Source organism: Equus asinus, chromosome 7 (assembly GCF_041296235.1).
Source record: "Equus asinus isolate D_3611 breed Donkey chromosome 7, EquAss-T2T_v2, whole genome shotgun sequence".
NCBI classification, from domain to species: domain Eukaryota; kingdom Metazoa; phylum Chordata; class Mammalia; order Perissodactyla; family Equidae; genus Equus; species Equus asinus.
The window spans coordinates 13,812,566-13,836,822 of NC_091796.1; the positions used below are offsets into that span (position 1 = coordinate 13,812,566).

The following is a 24,257-nucleotide window of genomic DNA, read 5'->3' on the forward strand; positions in this document are numbered from 1 at the left end:
TTCTCTCTCTCTGATGATAAGAATCTCTCTCTACCACCTGGAGTAGGGAGGGTACCTTTCACATGAGAGATTTATTTCCTACTTTCAAGGGGAACAGGGGAGGGTCAGAGTATCCTTCTTGCATCGGCTGTTTCTTAAATAACTTCAATTCAAAATAATCAATATACCAAAGTGGCATATTTGGGGGTGGCCTGCCCTGAACCCCATCACTGGGAACTTCTATATTTTACATAAATGGAATCATAGTATCTGTAAAGAGAGTCCCAAACAAAAATCCCCTACAGGAACTGAGACCTCTTTCCTACACTCCCCTAATATAGCTTTATTTTCCCTGGAAACAAAGGAGGTTAATAGACCAGGATTATTGTCTATTGTCCTAATGTCTGTGACCCTTCTAAAAAGACGGGTTACATGCACTTGCACACATGTAACATCACCAAAGTTCCCTGTTTAAAGCCTCTGTATCGAAAAGCCTGATAGACACATACACACAGACACCTGTCTCCCAGATGACTGCTATTTATTTTGTAATCATTCTTTGTACTAACTTCCACTTTTGAGTCCGTTTGTCCCACTGGTTTGTAAGCTCCATGATTCCAGGAGACCAGGAGATCAGGCTCTGGTTTTGTTTGGAAGTATAGTCTCCATGGCCTGAATATCAACTGAGTCCGTGTAGGTGCCCAGTAAACACTTTTTAATGACTGACTGCCTGAATGAATCTTACTAATCAAAGTTTCTAGTATCACCTTTTTTCCTTTCTTATTATTTGTTTGAAGCATGTGATGTTTACTATTTTTTGATTGTCAGCCTCTGAGAGTGTTACACTGGCATTCTTTTATTCTGGGGTGGTTTCCATATTTCTGGTTCACTTGTTGCCACTTTTCTTTTGAGTCCACAATGATCCATAACATTTAAGGACTTTTAATTCACCAGAACACAGACACAAGGGATTTCTTTCATTGCTACTTAATTTGAGATGTTATGGGTAGGGGCAAAATGTTTCATAAAGATGTGATAAAATGTCATATGTATTACAACTTCCTATCTTTGGAGCTAAAGGATAGAATCATTGTTTTATTCTATAATACCAAACCAAGAGTTGATACAGGAAACACATTTTCTTGTACTAATTTACACATCATTCACGTCAGATCAGGTCTTTCACTTTATTGATGAATATAGAAAAGGCATCTTTGAATGATACAGTTAATCTCTGAAATTAGAATAACAGCTGATGAGGCTACCGATAAGTAGTTGTCTATTAGCATTTGTAAAAGAAATTAAAAAGACACAGCTAATTTTATGGAAATACAGTATTTCTAAGAATATCTTCTTATAACTAACAATACATATTTATATAAATCAGATTTACTCTTCTAGTTTATAAGATTTTTAAAATCAAGGATGTTAGTATGACAACTTTTACACATGATAATTATTTTTAACAAAGTTTTTATTTTGGAATAATTTTAGATTCACAGAAAAGCAGCAAAGCTAATACAGGGAATTCTCACATACTCTTAACACAGTTTCCCCTAATACTGACATCTAACATTCCTTTGGTACATTTTTTAAAACCATGATGCCAACATTCGTTCATTGCTATTAACTAAGCTACAGATTTCATTTGGATTTCACTAGTTTTTCCATTAAGGTCAACATAAGTATTTTTGAATAGTCAGCAGAAAAGGGGAGTTTAATTTTACAGTGGCAATTTTTGAGCCATCAAAATAATATTCTTGAGAAAATTCTTGTTTATCAATATATTGCCTTTATAAAGATTTTTCTTCATTAAATGATGCATGTGAAATATAAGTGACAATGAAAATGCAGTGACAAGATAGTTGAAGAATTGTAAGGCATTCAATTGAATAAAGAATTTCTGAAATATAGATAAAAGTCACATTAAGATAAAATGTTAAGTGGTAAGAATAAAATTTGCCATTCTCACTAGCTATACAGATATGATAGGATCACTAGAATGCATTATTTCAAAATATTTTTGCTAATATTCGTATGTGAAAAATATCCAGGCTACAAATTGATTTTTATTATAACTGTATTTTTCCACGTTATGGTGTATTTTTCACACTGTAGGATGCTCTTGTTTGAGGAGAGAGATGTAGGGTTTATGGGGAGCAGAATCTCCCATAAAAGAGAATGCTATTGGTTTTGTTGTGCCTGATGAAGAAAAGGAATGGGTGGTCTGCATTGAATTCAATGGAGGGGAGTCTAATTCGCAAAACCATCTCACTCGCAGTGCCAGCTGCAGCCTCTGTACCCTGTTCATTTATTTCCACAAAAGACTTGTGGAAAACCTTGGACAGAAATAGGTTTCTGTCCATAGACATTCCTGAGAAATCAGCTTTGCTCGGGTTAAAAGCATCACTCATCCCCATGTTGCTCAGGGTTGACTTGAGATCATAAGACTCTTCCAGTTTGAACTTGGGAAGATGCAGCTGCACGTCATACAACTCCATCATGTCTGCACTGGTCCACTCACTCAGCTTCTCATAGGTGATGGCCTTTTCCAGCTGCAGGTTTGGAACCAAGGAAGAAAGAGTCATTAATTTCAAAGTGGAGTGAGAAATATTGGTTGAGGGAGACCTCTAGAGATTATACTGATGAATTTTGATTATTCCCATTACCAAGGGTATTGAAACACACATTTGGAAATTCTCTGTTTATAATGAGATCCTTCACACTGTTGACTGACAGAATCTTTGTTTTACAGATTAATAGTTCTCAGGATACAGGAGAATTAGACAATGATTCAAAATCAAAGTACTTCTATAATGACATGCAAGACATCGACTACACTCACGAATACATCAATACAAATAAGCATTGAGATCTTGTCTACACAAAAGCGTATACTCTACCACAAGTTGTATACCAGGGCACAAAAAACATTAGTTTTGGGGCTGGCCTCGTGCCCAAGTGGTTAAGTTCGATGCTCTGCTGCAGCAGCCCAGGGTTTCACTGCTTCGGATCCTGGGCATGGACATGGCACCGCTCATCAAGCCACACTGAGGCAGCATCCCACATGCCACAACTAGAAGGACCCACAACTAAAATACACAACTATGTACCAGGGGGCTTTGGAGAGAAAAAGGAAAATTCAAATATTTAAAAAAACAACAAAAAAACATTAGTTTCAATAACATGGGAGACAGTTCTTTGAAAAAGAATTCTGAGATAAAATAGTATGTCTATATTCTATAATCAAAATATAACATTAGTAACTACAAACTATAAAAAAAAGAAAAGAAAAGAAAGAAAAATCCCTAAATCTTAAGAGTAATGATTTTTTTTAAAGTGGTTTTGAGGGTGCTTTTTCTCCTCTTTATATTTTAAATTTTAAAAACAATAAATATATATTTATGTATATATACATATGCATAGTGTGTATGAGGAAAAAAAAGTGAGTTTTTTTTTTTTACATAACATGTTTGATTCAAAGCACATGCTTTGGCTACTTTGAGAGATTTTGGACTGAAGTACTAATGTCAATGACATAAATGTAAATGATGTACATTAATAATGTGGCAATTCTGGGACTAGCCCCGTGGCTGAGTGGTTAAGTTCCCACGCTCCGCTGCAGGCGGCCCAGTGTTTCGTTGGTTCGAATCCTGGGTGCGGACATGGCACTGCTCATCAAACTACGCTGAGGCAGCGTCCCACATGCCACAACTAGAAGGAGCCACAACGAAGAATATACAACTATGTACCTGGGGGCTTTGGGGAGAAAAGGAAAAAATAAAAAACATCTAAAAAAAAATAATGTGGCAATTCTTTAGCTCAGGAACCTACACTTTTAGGAAGAATGTGACTCTAATGGTTTACTGTCCACACTTGGTCTTGTTTTTACCATCCTCTCCAGTTTCACAAATTTTTAACACAATTTGGAAATCTTTTCTACACTCTAGTAGGGCCATGGGAACTTATAAGTATAAAGAATCTGGCACATGTGAAAAATAAGCACTGTGCAAAGAAGACAAACCACCTATTGCACAAGAAACTAGTGTTCAATTTACACACACCAATTGCTCAGAAACATGGTCTGACCAAAGTTATGTCAGGCTTAATACAAACTAGGCTGATAAACAACTGGAATAATATTTGAAGATGGTACTGAGACAGACTATTTCTCCTTAAGACTGTTTACTTGATAAAAATGCTTTTAAAAAGTTTTAGAAGTCAGTTTAATATTTTAAAATATATATCTAAAGCTAGATTAATGCAAGTGACTAAGAATTTCATGTCCAAGTAGGTAGGTTCTACCTGAGGGAGAAGAAAAACTTAGGCTGACGGAAAGATTGTTCTGATTAATCCAGACAGCCATGGGACTGACAAAAATATCTGTATCTGTTGTTTGCATGGCTGTTTGTGTGGCTACCCCATGCTAGAGGTGTCTATAGATTGCTTAACATTTCTGAGGAGTAGTAATATCAACTTTACAGAGTTTTGTGAAGCTTAAACAATATTGTGAAGGTCAAGTATCCAGGGCTCAAGGTAGGTTGGTTGCCTTCCTCCACAGGAATTAAAGAACAGGGAGAACATTTCCTTATTTTTTCCTCAGGAGGAGAAGCATCTTCATGTCAGACAGATAACGTGTTTACCTGAGCCAGCCCGCCAACATCTTCTGGCAGTAGTATGAGCAGGCTGAGGTCGCGGTTCTCATAATAGAGTTGAAGGCCTATGACTTGTGGGTTTTCTACGTGAAAAACTTGAAGTTTTTGTTTCATTGACATCATTTGCACTGGTTTGCTTGTAGTCTGTAAAAAATAAGTAGCAAAGTTACTGAGGAGGAGTTCCATCAAATGCTTAATTCTTCATCATCATTGGTTCCCAGTAGTCTGGGACACTGGCAAAATTGGTGATCCTCTGCTAAATGCTGAATAAGGTTATTCAGACCTTGTTTCTGGAAATATGTATTATACAGAATAACATCATCAATAGGTGCTTTGAGAATTTCTTTCTTAATGCTATTGTGGCAATCTTCATAAAAGATAGCAAGCTACATTCTACCAAACACTTAAAAGAGTATCTAATCTTATGCCCACTAGATAAATACCAATGATTCAGAAATTGAGTAAGGTGTGTTTCATGTGCAAACAATCGAGAAGTATTTTAGTATCGTAAAACTGAAATTCACTTAGAGAATGAAAAGAGAAGCAATAGACTAAGAGATAATACTTTAAAAACACGTATTTGATAAACGACTGGTATCTAAAATTTACAAAGAACTCTTAAAGCTCAACAATAATAAAACAAACAACCCAATTTTAAAAATAGGCAAAAGATATGAACTGATACTTCACCCAAGGAAGACACACAACATATGAAAAGATGTTCGATCATATGTCCTTAGGGAATTGAAAATTAAAACAATGAGGATACCACTACACACCTAAAAGAGTGGCTAAAAGTCTACAACACTGACAACATCATCAACTGGTGAGGATATAAAGCAGAAGGAACTCATTCCCTGCCAATGGGAATGCAAAATGGAAGCCACTTTGGAAGACAGTTTAGTGGTTTCTTCCAAAGCTAAACACAGTTTTATCATGTGATCTGGCAACTGTGCTCCTGGGTATTTACCAAAATGAGTTAAAAACTTGTGTCCACACAAAATCTTGGACACAAATGTTTATGGCAGCTTTACTCATAATTGACAAAAACTGGAAGCAACCAAAATGTCCTTCAATAAGGTGAACAGATAAAAAATCTGCTACATCCATACAATGGAATATTACTCACCAATAAAGTGAAATATCTATCAAGTCACAAAAAAAATGAAGAAACCTTAAATACATACTGCTAAGTGGGAGAAGCCAGTCCAAAAATGCTACATACAATATGGTTCCAATAGTATGACATTCTGAAAAAGGCAAAACTATACACACAGTAAAAAGATCAGTGGTTGCCAGGGGTTTAGGGAGAGGGATGAATAGGTGGAGTACAGGGCGTTTTTAGGACAGTGACACTGTTCTATATAATACTGTAATGGTAGATACATGACACCATGAATTTGTCAAAACCCGTAGGGACTTTAGTTAATAATAATGTATCAATATTGGCTTATTAATTGCAACAAATGGACCACACTGATGCAAGGTGTTAATAATAGGGGAAACTGTGTGTGTGTGTATGTTTGTGGCGGGGGGCTGGTATATGGGGACTCTGTATGTTCCTCTCAATTTTGCTGTAAATCTAAAAACGGTCTACAAAATTGTCCATTTTTAGTAAAGCCAATGGTAAAACAAAAACAGAACCCTACAATTCAGATGTTGTAGATATATGTTATTTATCCATTCTATGTGCAGCTAAGTGTCAATCACAAAGTCCCACCCTTCTGCTAACGTAGTGGCCATATGACTATGTCTGTTCATGCGGGATACTCCACAAGACAGCGATTGTTTCAGGGATAAGCACACGAATGGCATCGACCAGAGTTAAACTTGGGAGCATTCTATTAAGGTTAGTAGCAAAGACTTTCCCTATCTAGTAGAGTTGTGAAGCAAGAAGACTGAATATGGGGCAGCCATGTTCCCTGGTCATATGGATCAATTTCATCTTCAGTATTAGAGGAGGGCAACAACCAGAGGGGAAAGAGAGAGAGAGAACTGAGATGGTGTTTTGAGACTCTAGAGATCCCATTCCTGGGCTTCTTAGTTCCTCTTAGTTACATAAGCTAATGATAATACAATTCCTGTTTTACCAGAACTAGTTTGGAATGCTTTTCAGCTGAAAATTCCTGGTGAATATATTAAGCCAGGTAACTATCTAACTCATTTCTAGTTAACCTATTGGATTACATCTTCAGTCCCTTCCCTGGATTCCGCTGATTATCTGAGCACTGCCTATTGCACACATCCACGTGATTACAGCAATAGGTCCTCAGCAGCACTGTTTGTGTGAGATGACCCACCCCAGGACTAAACAACTTTAACAAATTTTGGCTAATCAGTTCCTTTCCTAAGAATTTGGAATGAGATCTATCAGACTGGTCTCTAGAATGGAGCAGGTGTTGTGGGCAGCCACGTTCTGCCATTGTGGACTGGGAAGCAGAGAAAGTTAGACTTCAGCCTGGGAGAAGAACGATGGGAGAAACAAAGTTGAAACGATACGGAATGAATCTTGACAATATTTAAATCCTTGTTTCCACTCAAGTCTCAAGACCTTGGATTCCAGCCACATTCCAGCCCTTGGATTCTATGAGATATACCTGTCACTTTATATTAATCTCCCTTTTTGCTGTAGTGGGTTCCAGTTACAAAAACAAGTTTGTTGTGTCCTAACACAGAAAGAAACCTTAATGGAAGCGGTGAGATTTTAAATTTTTATTTTTTATTTTTTTTTACTTATAGAAGGTTAAGAAATTGGTAGAAGATAGCATTGGTTTAGTAGAATGAAAACAGAACTAACAGTGAAGAGTTTTGGAGTGTGGTTCTGGTAGACTTCTAACTTAGGCATGGCTCCAGGCACTTAGCCATGCTGTATTTCTCACCTGGGAAATAAATATAACAATTACCTTACCTACTCTACCATAGTTGTAGCAAGGACTGAGTGCCAATATATATGAATAGTCTTATTTTTAGAGAAAAACAATGAAAGAGGAATTTCCAGGTAGGATGGCACAGGGGCCTTTTAGCTCAGCCTTAGTAAGAGCCATGGTTTACAGGAACATATATTCAGAAAGAAGAGTGAATTAAAATAGAATCCCCTTTACGATTCCATGCAAAAATCCATATTGATTATTAAAAAGTTCCCACCTTGTTTATTCTGAAAGGCTTTTCTGTGGTGTCTTGGACTAAGAATTGCTGTTCCCAGATTCCTTTAAAGTAAAGGGCGTTCACTAGAACCATTTTGGTTGTAGGATCCACAGAGTCATCAGGTAGGAGATCCAGGATTTTTCCTACAAGAGCAAAAGGACATGTTTCAAATAATATAGTTACATCCTGGTGATACGCCAAACTTATAAAAGTGATGATTATGAAATATTGTTAAATGATAACATCTTATATCCACCACTGATCCCAACCAGGAAGTTAGCATTGATAGAATACTAATAACAGATCTTATTCAAATTTCATCTATTGTTCTAACAAAGTTCTTTTTCCAGACAAGAAATCAATCCAAGATCTCAAGTTGCATTTAGTTGTTATTTCCTCATAGATACCTTTAACGAGGACATTTCCTCATTCTTTTTTTGTCTTTCACAACCTTGACACATTGGAAAAGGTTTTATAGAATGTCCCTCAATTCTCAGTTCAGATTTGTCTCATGTTTCCTCAAGATAATATTTAGTTATGCACTTTTGTGAGAATACTACTGTTATGGGTTGAATTGTGTCCCCCAAAAAGACATATGAAGTCCCAAACTCTGGTCTCTGTGAATGTGATCTCATTTGGAAATATGGTCTTTGCAGATATAATCAAGTTAAGGTGAAGTCAAAAACATCTATCTTATTAAGCCACGGTAGTTTGGCTCTCTTTGTTATGGCAGCTTAGCCCATACTCTAACTAATACATGACCTTATTTTTAAAATTAAGGTTATATAGAACATTTAATACCACATTTTTGTTAATTAGTAGCTATTTTTATTTGTTCTTTGGGATGCTTTTGATTACTGTTTCAATCTCTTTACTTATGATTGATCTTTTCGGATTCTCCATTTCTTCTTGATTCAGCTTTGGGAGGTTGTAAGTGCTAAGAATTTATCCATTTCCCCTAGATTGTCCATTTTACTGGCGCATAGTTTTTCGTAGTATTCTCTCATAATCCATTGTATTTCTGTGGTATCCATTGTTATTTCTCCTCTTTCATTTCTAATTTTATTTAGCTGAGCTTTCTCTCTTTTTTTCTGTGTAAGTCTAGCTAGGGGTTTGTCAATTTTGTTTATCTTCTCAAAGAACCAGCTCTTTGTTTCATTGATCCTTTCTATTGCCCTTTTTGTTTCAATAGCATTTATTTCTGCTCTGATTTTTATTATTTCTCTCCTTCTGCTGAATTTGGGTTTTGTTTGTTCTTCTTTTTCTAATTCAATTATGTGTACTTTGAGATTGCTTATTTGGGATTTTCTTGTTTGTTAAGGTGGAACCTGTATTGTGATGAATTTCCCTCTTAATACGATTTTTGCTGCATCCCATATGAGTTGGTATGGTATGTTATCATTTTCATTTGTCTCCAGATATTTTTTATTTACCCTTTAATTTCTTCAGTGATCCATTTCTTGTTCAATAACATGTTGTTTAGTCTCCACATCTTTGTCCCTTTCTCAGCTTTTTCCTTGTAATTAATTTCAGCTTTATAACATTGTGATCAGAAAAGCTGACTGTTGTTATTTCAATCTTCTCAAGTTTATTGAGGCTTGCCTTGTTTCCCAACATATGGTCTATCCTTGAGAATGTTCCATGTGCACTTGAGAAGAATGTGTATTCTGCTGTTTTTGGATGGAGTTTTCTGTGTATGTCTATTAAGTCCAACTGGTCTAGCTTTTCATTTAATTCCACTGTTTCCTTATTGATTTTGTCTGGATGATCTATCCATTGATGTGAGTGTAGTGTTGAAGTCCCCTACTATATTGTCTTATTATTAATATCTCCTTTTAAGTTTGTTAATAGTTGCTTTATGTTCTTTGGTGCTCCTGTGTTGGGTGCATAGATATTTATAAGTGTTATTCTTCTTGATGAAGTGCCCTTTTGATCATTATATATTGTCCCTCTTTGTCTCTCTTTACCTATCTTATCTTGAAGTCTACGTTGTCTGATATAAGTGTTGTGACACCTGCTTCCTTTTGTTTGCCATTAGCTTGGAGTTTCGTCTTCCATCCCTTCACTCTGAGGCTGTGTTTGTCATTGGAGCTAGAATGTGTTTCCTGGAGGTCTTGTTCTTTAATCCATCTCGCCACTATGTCTTTCAATTGGAGAATTCAATCCATTTACGTTTAGGGTGATTATCGATATATGAGGGCTTAATGCTGCCATTTTATCACTCATATTCTGGTTCTCCTGCATTTCCTTTGTTTCTCATCCTGTGTGTTTTGGTCTACGAATTGAGCTATGTAGTTTTTTATGTTGTGTTTCTTTGTTTTCTCCTTATAATTTGTGTCTCTGTTCTGCTTTTTTCTTTAGTGGTTACCATGAGGTTTGTATTCAAAATCTCGTGGATAAGATAGGCTGCTAGGGCAGTAGGGGATCTTTGATGTTCCCGCAGATGAACTTCCACTCCCCCGTTCCTTCCCTCTCAGAGGCCTCCTACAGTCCCAGATTACAGTCTTTATGGGAGGGAGTGAAGTTTTTTCTTACCCCATTCGACCTCCTCCAAGGGGGGCTCCAGCCTGTCTGCCCTCCATCATATGGCTGCATGGATTTCTCTGATGCTTTTTGTGTTGTGTTTGGATGTTCCTCTGTTAGCATATGAATGTTCATTTTGTTGTCTGTTGGAGGGGAGAGATTACTGGCAAAGCTCATTCTACCATGTTTCTGACATCACTCCTGTGCCCTGACTTTTTGGTATTAAAAATTAAATTTAAATTTGGTTTTAAATGCTGATGTCAAAACTTTCTGAAACGTTTTAGTACTTGTTTTTCTATCTTATTGAAGATAATATATTGAGCTTAATTTAAAATTTCTTTGATGATTCAACATGGGGAGGTCTTCTGTGGCATTCTGTATTTTGTTTTTTGCACGAAAGTTTTTTTTTTAAAAGCTCTGTGTCATTTTATTTAATTACTCTACCATTGGATAAAGTTATATATGCAAATAGAACATATTGAGGATTGTGGTTTGCACAGATTGGTCTCAAGTTGAGATCCAGTGATTTAAGTTTTACTGCATTGATCTCTAGGTTCACAAGCTTTCAAGGAACCTAGCCTCTTGAACCCACAGCCACGTTAGGACATTTAAAATATAATTTAGATTACAAAGGGTGTGTAACATGTGCTTAAATACACCTTCAAAGTAACACACAGAGCAAGTTTGACTCCAAAGAAAATGCTTTACTCTCCTCTTGAGTGTGAAAGTGCCACCTACTGGCTCACTCATTGCTCACATCCTTGGTACTTATAGGTAATCAAAAGAACATTCTCTTTGTAGATAAATCAGGGTTAGTTCTGTTGAGCACATATTAACGTGACACTAGAGTGCCCAATGTGCCAAATGTGTGATAGATTTGAGGTCTACAAACATGTAGACAGTAATCATTGCTGATTCTCCACTTTCAAGGAGATTATAGACTATAAAGGGAAACAAACAAGAAAAAAATAATTGCAACCTATTACTGATATTATCATTGAGAACTTGATTGAACGCCAGTTGTCCCAGTAGTCCACATGGCCACTTGGAAGAAGATTTGGTTCAAAGTTTAAGGAAAGAAGCTTCTTTTAGGTAGTTTAGATAGAACCTAGTCATGCCAAAGAGTTTCTGGCAACTTTTCCTTTAGGATGTGTGAAACTCTGTCTTGACAAAGTGGAAGTTTCTAAATAATTGATTAATTCCTCATTTTATTTGATGTTGAATAGCCCTCAAATACCAAATAATTGTGTTCAGTATGTAAAAGAAAATACAGAAGGATTACGGCTTTGTCTTTCTGGAAGATTCTACTTCTGAGAAATATAGTCAGCAGGGCCAGCTGCAGAAATGAAGTCAGGGGAAGTAGGAAGCAGAGGCTTAATAAAAGATTCTGACCTTGCCCAGGGTGAGCTTATTTTGGGGGACTTCTCATTTAACCAGTGGTATGACAACAGAGGATTTTTCAAAGTGTGGCCGTTCCATGTCTTCACTGTATAGTAAGTGTAATCTGAGGTCTACTCAATTTAAAATATTATTCTCTCGGTTCGGCATTGAAAGCAAAACTTCTGTGCTGTCAAATGGGGTAGCCACCAGACACATGTGACTGCTTAAATTTAAATTAATTAAAATGAACTAAAGATAAAATTTCTATTCCAGTCACATTAGCCATGTTTCAAATCATCTGTAGTCACATGTGGATAGAGCATGTGACTATACCACATTGGACAGTGCAGCTTTTTGGCACATTTAATCATTACAGGAAGATCTCTTGGAAAGCTCTGAATCTAGACAGTTGGGTCTTATCCTGCTCCTTCAGTGTGTCAGTCTACACTGGGGAAGCATGGTAAGGACCCTAAGAACCACGCTTAAACAGCATCAGACAGTGGCTCTCCTCGGTTCCAAAAGGCTTTGCTGGGTGTAAGAGAGCAGATCAGTTGCTCCTGGCCTTCCTATCCATAGGGTTCCCACCTGTCTTCCAGACAACATAAGGTTCTCTGGGCTGGGAATTTGAGACCTGAGGTTTAGCTCATTTCCAGCATTATTTTTACTTCTACTTCTACTACATTGAATTTGTGTCCTGTATTACACTGTGCTTTTCCCTGTAAAATCACATTTGCTCCTTTTGCAAAGTGTATCCATGCAAGTACTCAGTAAATGCTAGCTAATTTATGATTCTAAAAAACTGACCTTTTGCATGAATGCAAATCAGGAGTAGGTTAAGTATAGTGGTCACTCTTGCCTCACTGTGGCTTTTGAGTCACTAGTTCAATGAAAAAGGAACTGAGAATACAGGGCTGCCAACTTCCTGAATTCATTCTAATAACTATTAATGTTCTAAATAACTGCTATGAGCAGGCCTGTTGTGTATGAGTGATTCAAAGCTGAAGCTCCAATAAGGCAACATTATTGCAATTAGGGTCCTTGAGGCCAGTAGGGGAGGAAGAGGCATCAGCAGTTAATCAATAGCAGTGTGGTAAGTGTCAAGGTAATGGTTCCCACAGAGTGCTATGAGAGCAGAGGAAGGAAGCCTCAGCCCAGCTGGGAGCCAGAAGCTTCCTGGGGACTTATAGCTGAGTGAAGCCCTGAGAAATTCTCCTGTGGTGGTGGAGAGATTGAGAGTGACAGGGCAGGGACAGGTATTTCAGATACAGGGAAGAGCATAAGCAAAGGCACAGGGTTGTGAAGTAACACAGGGAGATCCAGGGATCTGTGCCAGTGAGAATTCCTGAAGTATCAATTTTGAGTCAGGGAGTGTCAGTTTAGGGAGCTCGAATTCATTCTGTAGGTCATGGGGCACCATGGATGGGTTTTGAGTACAGGAGTGATCTGTCCTTCTGGTCTCATTCTTATTTTAGGTGTCATTTGGTTGCCTAAATGGAGACTGGATTTGAGGGAAGCAAGATTAGAGGCAGATTATTGTATTAATGCAGGTAAGTGATGACAAAGAATGAAAGCAGAGGAGGAAGAGATTGGAAAGAAAAGGCGAATTCAGAAACATTTCATGTACTTTGATGCAAAGCAAGGGCTTAATTATTAATCTTCATTAATAATTACACCTTTTGTATTTCTTTGTGAGATGTAATGGACAATCAATAGAAATATCAGTTTAAAAGTCAGTCTGCTAATGTATTGAAATGAGTTCAGACTTTAGAACTAAACTGAGTTCTATTTGTATCCTGTTTCTAAAGCTTTAAACTTTGTGTTATTTCTCTAAAACTTCAGTCCTAATTGCTAAAATAAGGATCATAATAAAAGACTGCTAAATTACCTATGAGAATTCTTTCACTATTTCCTTTTAGAAATAGAACTCTCAAATTTTAGGTGGGCATGTGGCTACCCAGCTAAAACTACATTTTACAGACCTTTATTATAGCAAGTCCAGGTGACCAACCATCCCAGTTTGCCTGGGACTGAGAGAACTTTTGGTGCCAAAACCAGGAAAGACCCAGGCAAACCAGGACAAGTTGGTCACCCTAGCATAGTGTGCATGTAACTAAGTTTGAGATATGAGTGAAATGGATGTGTGAAACTTTCAGGGCAACCCCTTAAAAGCAAAGAGGTTTTCACTTCCCCATTTCCTGTGGACTATAAAACTGACACTTGCAAGAATCATCTTAGACTTAGAAGTGAAAGCCATGTCTTGAGGATGGCAGAGCTGACTCATAATTTTGGGTTTGTGGATGGCCTTATGGAATAGGATGCTTACCTACCTTTTGACTATTATGTGAGTGAAAGATAAACTTCTATCCTTATTATTAAGCCACTATAGTTTGGGTCTCTCTGTTACAGCAGCTTAGCCCATCCTCTAACTAATACAAGACCTTATTTTGAAAATTAACATTATATAGCACATTTAATGCCACATTTTTGTTATTAATTAGTAGCTATCTTTCTTTAAAAACCACTCATGCAGCAATTTTCAAATTTCTTTTTTTCATTTACTTGCTTTTTACCCCTGGACTCCTCTTTGGAATTAGTGGATAGGATAATTTTCTCATCTACATGGTAAAGTGGGTGTTGTGACTTACATGTTTTAGATGAAGCTTATTGGGAAATCTGTGATTCTAAAAATTATGGGTGTGAATAGAAAGAAATGTTGTGAATATTTAGAATGCATTTACAGCTCTACTTAAGAAATACGTAACTTACACATAACATGAATTCAAAACAATGAAACAATGCTTGGAGAAAGCCCTCTGTGGGCACCTTTGTAAAAGCTTACCCTCAGTCTGGCTTTCGACCCAAGAGTTGATCTCCTTTCTGACTCGTCCAGAAGCTTCCAAAAAGTTAACAGACTGTGGCTCTGCACCAAAGTATGTTTTCATGTCTTCTAAATATTTCTGGAAAATATAGAAAAACCTCCTTTTGTTGAGCTTGTCCACAACAGAGAAATCAAGTCTGTTTAGATTATCAAAAAAACTAGGCAGAGGAACCATTGAACCTCCTCTCTCCATTGCTCCCTTCTCTTTTTCCTCACTGTGTTATGGTCAAAAACTAAACACCCCCCTCTTTAAATTTTCTGGACTTTGAGGAGCCATGAAGAACTCCAGGTGTGGAAGGAAGGCCTGCCTCCCACAGTTCTGGAGCTTCCACATCCTCTGCTTTTCTGTTTTATTCATTCCCGGGAAATGGGGCTGGCGTGAAAAGGGGGAGTGCCCTAGGAACCCAGGAGTGACTCTGAGGGACAAGAAGTATTGGGAGTTGTACTTGGCTCTCTTCCTGCAGCAGAGATGGACCCAAAGTGAGGCTTGTGGGTCTGGAGCTGTCTGCTGTGGACTCTAAAACACCCAAGAACCAATGGGGTCCACTGAGGAAAACTATGCTGCCACGGAGACTGACTTCTAAGCATGGACAAAGGTTTCCTCAGGCATTCTGAGAAAAAAGCTGGGCCTCTTCCTTCCCGCCCTTTGATATTACCCCCATGGCAGTTATCATAAGTGGGCTGTAACTGGGTTGCTACTTAAGAGGATGCCTGCCTTGGGGACATAATTTATTCCTCAGGATGCTTGTGGTACTCCTTCAGTTTCCTTACTTCATGAAGGAATTATATGCAGTAAAAAGGGGTGCGTTAGTTCAACTTCCAGGCAGTGGTGTGAAGATTATGAAATTTAAATTCTGTCAAATTTATCATCTAGTAAAAAGAAAATTTAAAGATTCACGAGGCACCGTTCGCTATCTGACTCATGGGTTCTGATCAACCTCTCTGAGCACATCCAGGGCTTGTGGACATTTTAAAAGATGTATCTTTCTGTGTCTCTGTGTCTTTCTTATTTCCAAGTGCTCATCCAGCTCAATCATCTCTCTTACTTCTGAATAAAACCCAAGGCCATGAGACTTCTACCAATAAAAATGACTTTAAGACCTCATTTGGTTCCTTTTTTGCCTTTTGTATTAACAAAGCCCAAGTCCTGAAGTCCCCAGAGTTCCCTGGATATGGGCAGGGATAGCCCTGCTTGAAATCACATGTTTTTTCCGTTGCTATCCCTCTACCATATCCAGTTTCCTTACTCTTTGCCCACTGGACACCTGGGACCCCTGCTCTATTCTGAGATGTGCCGAAGGGTGTGGTGGACAAACGTGAGAAGAGCAAATGCTTGGTCTGCTTCAGGGTGGACCACTCTGAGAAGCCTTTGAGTCTAAACTGAGGACAAAGTCACAGCCTGCACTGTGGGGTTTCCTCCATCAGAGAAGGGGAGAAGCTGATATTATTCCATCTTAAGAGTCTTTCCTAAAGTCTCTAAAGTCATGATGTGAAAAGACTTGACTGACCCCAAAGTCAGCTTTTCTCTTGAGTACACAGTCTCCAGCCACACTCCTATGATCAACCCTGCCCTCTGCTTTTCAGATTTACCCTTCTTAGTTAGTACACATCTTTTGCTCCATTTCCTGTGAAACAAACGTTGGCCCAGAGATTATATAAACCACATTTCTGTGTGTGTTCATGGCTGTTGCCACGGTGTGCCACTTTATTCTGGGCATAGAGATCTGACCACTAGATCTGGGTTGAGACTCAGTATTGGTTTCCTTTACAATTGAACATTTATAAGGTGGTCTAAATGATTTTTACCAGAAGTGCTGACCACCTTAAGACTGCCTCTGGGACCTCTAGAGAAATACACAGAGTTTATTGACTGGTGTCACATGGCTCTCTTTTCCCCATCAACTTAAAATAACACATTTGCACTTACAATGTGAAATGGATGAGTTTTCTCCGCATAGACCCTGTTGGCTGTTTTAAGTATGCAGGCGTTGCTGCAATTGTTGATTTCTGAGATAAGTGTCTGGAAATTAGAGTGGATTTCTTCAACCTTTACCAAGTTGAATTCCTTAAAAAAAAAAAGGATTAGTCAAATGAAAATTTTGAACAAGAACTACATATATATGAACATCTGGTATCTAAATGAAATGATTTGGTGTACAGCGAACAAAAACTGAAATTGATTGTATAGTAGATAAAAAACGTTTTCTTTAATGTTATCAATGCAAGAATTTAAAAGTTGTTGGGGTATCATTTCCTTCATATTTAGTTTGCAAAGGCAAGAACAAGTTTGAAAGTGGAGCAGTTTTGAAAGGGAAGCAGAGGGGGAAAGATAATGGGGAAGAATATGACCCAAAAATTGTAGGCATTTTGTAGTTTGAAAAATGTTTCTATAATTTTAGCATATGTTTCTAAGAAAAGGTTGTTTAAATTAGCTACTAAAATACGTGTGCTAAAAGTGCTTTCTCCTTACATTAAATAGATATTAAAATATAAGATATACCATTTTCATTTTCTTTTCACTTTCATGAAAACATTTGATGTCCTGGTCTCTGTTAAACTGAAGCACCTGTAATTTTAATAAAAAGACAGTACGTAAGCGCACTTTGCAGGCAAGTAATCATATGAAATACACATGGGTAAATACAAGTCAATCATCCTTAAAGCTATAGAACATCTAATTAACTAACTGGGGATCTGATTTGACTTAAATGGTGTGTTAGCTGAACTAATAGAGTAAGTCAAGAGCTACCTTTAAATAAATTTTTTAAAGTATAATTTAGGTTGCTAGACTTTATTTTAATACTTTTTGTAGGATATTAGGAAGATGTTGGGAATACCCTTAGAGTGCCTTGTTTTCCAAGTTTCATTTTTGTCTATGGTTGTTTTTTGAAAGGAAGGCTAGGTGTTCAATTGAGACCATCATTTAGCAATTTAAGCAAAAGCTGCCATTGCCCCAATTCTCTGGAAAATTCAGGGGTTTTAATTGTCTTTTCTGGGTTAATACTTCAGTTCTCATTGTCTACCACCACTTGACATATAGACACCTTCTCTGTGTTTACACTAGAGTTTCATTTGAAAGTTAACAGAAGGGATGTGGACATCCTTGTTTCCCCTGAACTGTACAACAGTGGAAAACAAGGCAACAATTCCACCTCCCACATCCCGGACTCGGCTCACAATAAGGAATAAAGTCTATTTTACCAACGCTTGTGCTGAAAAGTGGTGCTAGAACAGGGACCATTTACCATAGAAAAAAAGATGCACAGGCAACTCATTAGTCTCAATTGCAAACTGAAGCTGTTAGTATTTAAATAAATGCTAAATAAAACAAGGGCAAACAACACTCAGCAATATATTTAGATGAAATGGGGCCAAAGTGGTATCCATCTAAGATTAAATCTATCATATTAATGGTTAAGCGTTTTTTGGCTTTTTTGTTTTTTGAGGAAGATTAGCCCTGAGCTAACATCCTCCTCCAATCCTTCTCTTTTTTGCTGAGGAAGACTGGCCCTGAGCTAACATCTGTGCCCATCCTCTTCCACTTTATATGTGGGACGCCCACCACAGCATGGCTTGGTAAGTGGTGCATATGTCTGCACCCAGGATCTGAGCCTGCAAACCCCGGGCCACTGAAGCCGAGCACACGAACTTAAGTGCTGCTCCACCAGGTCTGCTCCCGTGTGAGCCTTTTAATAATTAGCCAGTTATTAACTAGTTGTGAACCAGGATATTTTTGTTTTAAACCACACAATATCCTGTGAACTACAAGAATAAGGCGATATCCTAGGTCCAAATTGACAGAATATATATTCTGCCTGTCTTACTCAGCATTGCTGGCTGTGCCCATTTCCACACTTGGCACAGAGGGCACCCTCTTGGGTGGAAATTCTGTCACTTGGCCTTTCGCTTGTTGTGTAATTTAAGGCTAGCTTACTCTTTCCTGTTTTTATTTTTATTTAAAACACACGTGTGTCTATTTATACATGCATATATATATAGATAAATACATATACATACGGCTATTTTATTGTATATTTTGCTATCTATGGCTGTGCACACATTATGTTTTGAGGATGCTTACAGAAAATTAATAATTGCTTATACAATACTATTATTTTTCTATTTTTAACATTCCTAATGGACTCTACTTTTTTTTAATTTATTTATTTTTGGTGAGGAAGATTAGCTCAGAGTGAATATCTGGTGCTGATCTTCCGTCACAACTTCATGAGTGGTGTAGATCCATACCTAGGATCCAAACCGGTGAACCTGGGCTGCTGAAATGGAGCACGCTGGACTTAACCACTATGCCGTGGAGCCGGGCTCCCTAAATGGGCTCTTTAATTCATCCAGACAACCAAACAAAGCAAGAGGAACAGAATTCACATGATTTTTGGGTTTGTGTCTTCAAGAAAATCCTTCTGAGATTAGAAAGATGATCACTAACTCTATTATTTAAAGCTTGCTCCATAACTACTTGAAATATTTTAATAATCAAAATAAAATTGTTGATAACTTCATCATCTCTCCATCTGATTTTGCTAGAGAACACAGAATCTTAAGTGGCTTTCTTATCAACAGTTTTCAAATTGATTGCCTTTCCCAGACTTCTTTTTATGGTCTAGAAAATTTTTCAAAGTGTATCTTTTGTTTTAGAGGATATAGTTGTAAAATGTGGGCTATTTGGATTGCAGGAGAAAAATGAAGATGCAAAGTAAAGAAAACATTTTGTTTCAAGGCAGCATAGGATGACTGACCCTTCCCACTCACCTGGGCCATTTGGGCTGCAGTGGTCCCTTTGGCGCCCAAGTACACCATGGCCAATGAGGTTGAGATGCCCCAGGGAGAAAAGAAAATATTTTTACCCTCAGCAGATTCAGCTAGCTTTTTGCTAAATTCAAGGGCAAATTGGTTGATTGATTTTGCTAAAGAATCCATTGGGAAAACCTAAGAAAATAAAGCAGAGATAGAGAACATGTTAATAACCTTTTCCATTCATTTCACTTTTGCGAAAGAATTTGTAGGCTTACACAATTGTTGTTTTAATCATCCTTCATTGAAATGACAAAAATATATATTATCCAATTTGATTATATATACATAATCATTAAAATATAATCCATCCATATATGTATGCATATGAAATTGTATGTATCATATGTATATATGTGTGTGTGTATGTGTGTATTCTTTAGACCCCAATGGACTTTAGGAAAATTCTACTCCAATATTATTATTTTGTATATCGGAAAACTGAAATCCAGAGAGTTTAAGAGAATTGCCTCAAATTTTAGTGCTAGCACATCAGAGAACGATTGGATTCTGGTCTGTTAGCAGCTCCTTCTTGGGAATGCCGCAGTAAAAATGGCCTTGGAACCAGCCCAGTGCTCTCTCAGCCCAGTGCTTCTTTTCAATATACCAAGCGGCTGCTGACTTTACATAGTAAATTAGAAATAATTATACATCTTTTCCACATTGTATTTTTCTCACTCATCTTCCATACATATTTTATGTTTTTTAACTTTATTTATTCCTTTACACATTTATATGTGATACTCTTGGTTTCTGGAATGCCTTTATCCTCCTTTATTCCATTGAAATCTAAGTCTGTTCAAATTCCTTTTTTTCCTCTGGAAGTTTTTCCTGATGTTTTGGGTGCACAGGACCATGTCTGCCACCCAAGTCCCACAACATAGTTTTGCTACTTGCTTCACACTGATCACACTACTAGTTCTGTTTTCATGTTTATATCTTTCCAACTGTAGGGTAAGTTCCTTGAGAGCAGAATTGTCTTACGCCGCTTTGTACATCCCGAGGACAACATCTAGCTCAGAACTTTGCACAAAATGGATACTTATAAATACTTGTTTGCAATGCTTATTTCTTGGGCTCTCGCTACCTTTTTTTATGTATTTAGACTTGAAATCATGCACGATTTAGTGGGAAATGCTTATAGAGAAGTAGAGAAGTCAAGACTCTTTTGCCTTTATTCTCACTCGCTCAAAACCCTCTGAAACTGGTCTTCTTGGCACTCAGGTTGTCTCATTTTTTTGATATTCAACTTCTAAATTTCACCTCTAATTACTCTGACATTTTTATTTAAGTCTTTTAAGATTGAGTCTCTATCAAAGAAATAGCTGGTTCAATCTGTGGTCATTTTATAGCCAACTAATTTCTCAAACTTGTTAAATGACCAAAAATAAATCAAATTCCTGGGCCTAGAATGTGCCATTAGTGTCAATGTCGTATAGAACTTGGTCTTCCCCTGACATCACCTGGCCCTCTGAGAAACCTAGAATAAGAACATTAGAAAGGTCGGGAGTTCTGTCTAGTTAAATAGTTGAATCAAAGGGGAGACATGTGCAGACAAAGTTTTGGTTTCATCGTAACTTGGATTAACAGTGATACTGTTGAAATCCCGCCAGCCATAGGCTTACACTTAACAAAACAGTTTCCCAGCCTCTCAATCATGCCCCTGTTGAATTCCAGAAACTAGTAATAATCCTAGGCAAACAATTGATTAAAGAAAAAAATAATTCTAGTTTTGTAATAATTCCACACCTTCATAAAATATTTGAAACTTACCTGTGAGTAATTTTTCTTGTTATCCAATCCTTGACAGATCTTGGAAATAATGTCTCTATTTCCTTTAGGGCTATAGTCATTGAAATATTGCTTTGTTTACTGTCTACATATTAAACTTTATCTTGTTAGAACTCGTGAGCTAGATTCTGTGGAAAATGCTTGAGTCTGTGGCCAAACCTTACTCATGGTAAAGGGAAGAAAGGAGACAGTACCATCTTAGGGCCTGAGATTTTTATCTACCTGTGGTTTATGGTTATTCTAGAGTTTAATTACTTGTTAAAAATTCCTGAAAACAATAAATCTCTCTAATGAAAGAGCCAATTTCTTGTGAAAAGTTACTATCTAGTTATCTCTCATTAATGACAGCATTAATATGTCCAGATGTAGCCCAGAACATAGAAGAGGAAACATTCCTGCCTTCCTTTTTTTTTTCCTAAAGAAATTTACAGTAATGTAGTCATTAGTAAAATTTAACCCAACAGTAAGAAGTGCTTTCTGAAGGATGCAGAATATTGGAATGAGATTTTATAGGACGTAATTTGTCCATACAAGGATTGGACAATGATCTTTTCAGAGAAGACTATAAATGGCTAGCTCAGAAGCCTAGTGTACCATTTTCAGAATGAACTGCTCTTTTGAAATTTTCAGGAGCTCTCAACAGGTGCATGGATATAAGATATATCAGTTTAGGTAAATAAATACATATATATGTAAAATCTCGGTCTATGAAGGGGCTTAGGGGAGAAGCGAGACAACTATGAGAGTAAGACAAGGATAGTGTTACTCATCAAAGTATCTCCTCCTAGACACACACACTCTTAGCATATTAGAGTTGGAAAGAACCTGGAATCCCTCTAATCCAGTTGACTCACTTAACTGCTGGGAAACAGTGCCTGGAGCGGTTACATGTGCTGACTAACGGGCAACGCTTGCTAATAGCAGAGTTATCACAGTACTCCCATTCTCCGGATTCTGAATAGAATTGCTTTGGTCATTGTATTTAGTTGTCTTTAAGATTTTAATGATAAAGGTAAGGATTGGGTCATGAAAGAGGATGAACAGGAGAAGGAAGACAAGAGGGATGACAATGAGCAGGAGGAGGCAGTGGGAAGGATTTTCATCCCCTTTTCCATAAAGAAATAGCCAAGGCCTCTTGACTTCCTGAAGATACTGATGATATTACCCACTTCACGGAGGTGTGCATTTCAGAAGATGACATCTCTCCCCAGCACTTCTATATTCACCTAAAGCCATTTTAGGGAAGTAATAGTTTGGGGTGTTTTATGATGGGCACCTAGTATAAGGTGGGGGCAGCCAGGGCTTAGACTATTCCATGGAAGAAAGCTAATGGCTCATGGAATGGTGGCCAGGACTGAATGTTGGTGATACTGACCCTGATATCAGTTTCCCCACATTAAACCCAGCATATACGGGGTTAAAACCAAAACACTCTGGCTTCCTGGCTCCAGAATCCGCTATCCTCCATGGAGACAGATGCCATCAAAGACAAGCACCTGGATTATCTCCTCCCCACAAAGAGATCAGGCTGGTGGGAAAGCTGGTGACCAGCAAGGTCACGGGCTCCATCCTCTCTGCAATTGTCTCAAGGCCAAAGACAGGCTGGTGGGAAAGCTCGGATCAGCAAGGCCATATGCTCCCCCTCCCCTATCTAAAACCCCAAATAAAAACCCTTCCTTTTAGCTTTTCGGGGAGTTTGGGATTTCAGCATTAGCTGCCCTCTCTCCTTGCTCAGTGCTGTGCAAAAATAAATTCCTACTTTCTTCCACCACACCCGGTGTCAGAATTTGGCTTGCTGTGCAACGGGTGAGCGAACTTACTTCAGGTTGGGTAACATTGGGTGGGGATGAGGGGTAAAGAGTGAAACCATTAGCTCCATACATTAATGACCAGGGTCAAATTCATGTTGCCAAGCCCACTCTGTTGAAGAGTTAGAAGGGTTTTGGCTCAATTATTCTGAGAATGGTCTATGTCTCTTTGCCGATGTTGACAGATACAGAGGTAACAAATCCAGAAATGTGACTGGAGGAAACTCCATTCATTGTCTCACAATTCCTGGCAAAACAATTTACCTTCTTTGGAAATGAATGCTCTCTCCCTCTTAACGCTCTTTCTAGTACAAACTTTTAACCAGCTCAAGGTTAAATCTCTCTGACTGGCACAGAATTCATGGGGGTTGAAACTTTATCTATTATTTCTGTTTTGGAGGTTCCTGATCATTTGTTATTTAGCTAGGCACTTCAACAAAGAAGGAAAACATAAATAAACATTTTAAGAAGAAGTGTTTACAATACCTTGTTTTCTTCCACCGGAACAGGATTGGCAATTTGCTTCTTCAGTAAGATAGAGGGATTGTGGCTGAGTTAAGTAACTTTTAACTGTAGAAATTTAAAAAAAATTCTAGCACCTCCTTCTTCTTAGCCCCACCCTTTGATCCATATTCGCAAGACTGTACACTCTTCTTTTCAGGTTTATCTTGGCCAGAAGCTCAAATAAAAAGACAAAGAGATAGAAGATTAAGATTCTGCCTAAATTATTTAATTACTCACATTTTCCATGTCTGTTCACATGTCAAAACCTGAATTCTGACAAATCGTAATTCACAGTTTCCTTGCTTGATCTCCTCTCTAGTCTGCCAACTGGCAACAATTAGAGTGCTTCTCCCAATAGATCTTTTTTTAAAAAACCAAAAAAGAAAAAGCTCGAAATTAGTGGAATAATAATGGGCAATGAAATGGAAAATATTATTGGTGAAGTATTTACTGTTAAACTGTTAAGGTTACTCTTCTCATTTGGAGTTTTGGTATAGAACCCTAAGCGTAACTCCAATGAGTGAGATGTCCATTCTCCCCACCCCAGGGACAAGAGGTCTAGATCAGTGTTTTAGATACAGTCACTGAGTCAGATGTTGGTTCATCATTTTCTGGTTCTCTTTTATTTCTCCCTGTGAGTGTTCCCTCACTCCTCCATATTTACTAGGAAGGAAAACAATACTTTATAGTCTCATTTTCTACCACAGCATGCATGTGCTTCAAGGAACAGAGGAGGGTGTGAAGAGACGGATGGGAATGGAGAAACAAACCAGAAGGGATTAA

At 37.7% G+C, this 24,257-nt stretch overlaps 1 protein-coding gene and 1 long non-coding RNA gene across 2 annotated transcripts in view; one reads left to right on the forward strand and one right to left on the reverse strand.

The window, feature by feature from the left end:
- The window catches only part of LOC139045636 (uncharacterized), a 28,728-nt gene that overhangs the window by 3,321 nt on the left and 1,150 nt on the right, over nucleotides 1–24,257 (forward strand). Inside the window, exon 2 of the long non-coding RNA XR_011504371.1 lies at nucleotides 13,154–13,228. This is a non-coding gene — a long non-coding RNA (uncharacterized lncRNA). The remainder of the gene's footprint in view (nucleotides 1–13,153; nucleotides 13,229–24,257) is intronic.
- Nucleotides 1,144–23,629, reverse strand: LOC106824471 (serpin B10). The gene is made up of 8 exons (XM_014830780.3): nucleotides 23,457–23,629; nucleotides 19,330–19,506; nucleotides 17,060–17,125; nucleotides 16,487–16,624; nucleotides 14,521–14,638; nucleotides 7,779–7,921; nucleotides 4,623–4,778; nucleotides 1,144–2,534 (listed from the first exon to the last, which is right to left on the reverse strand). Exons 2-8 carry the CDS (start codon nucleotides 19,495–19,497, stop codon nucleotides 2,130–2,132), a joined length of 1,194 nt encoding a protein of 397 aa, XP_014686266.3. The 5' UTR covers nucleotides 19,498–19,506; nucleotides 23,457–23,629; the 3' UTR covers nucleotides 1,144–2,129.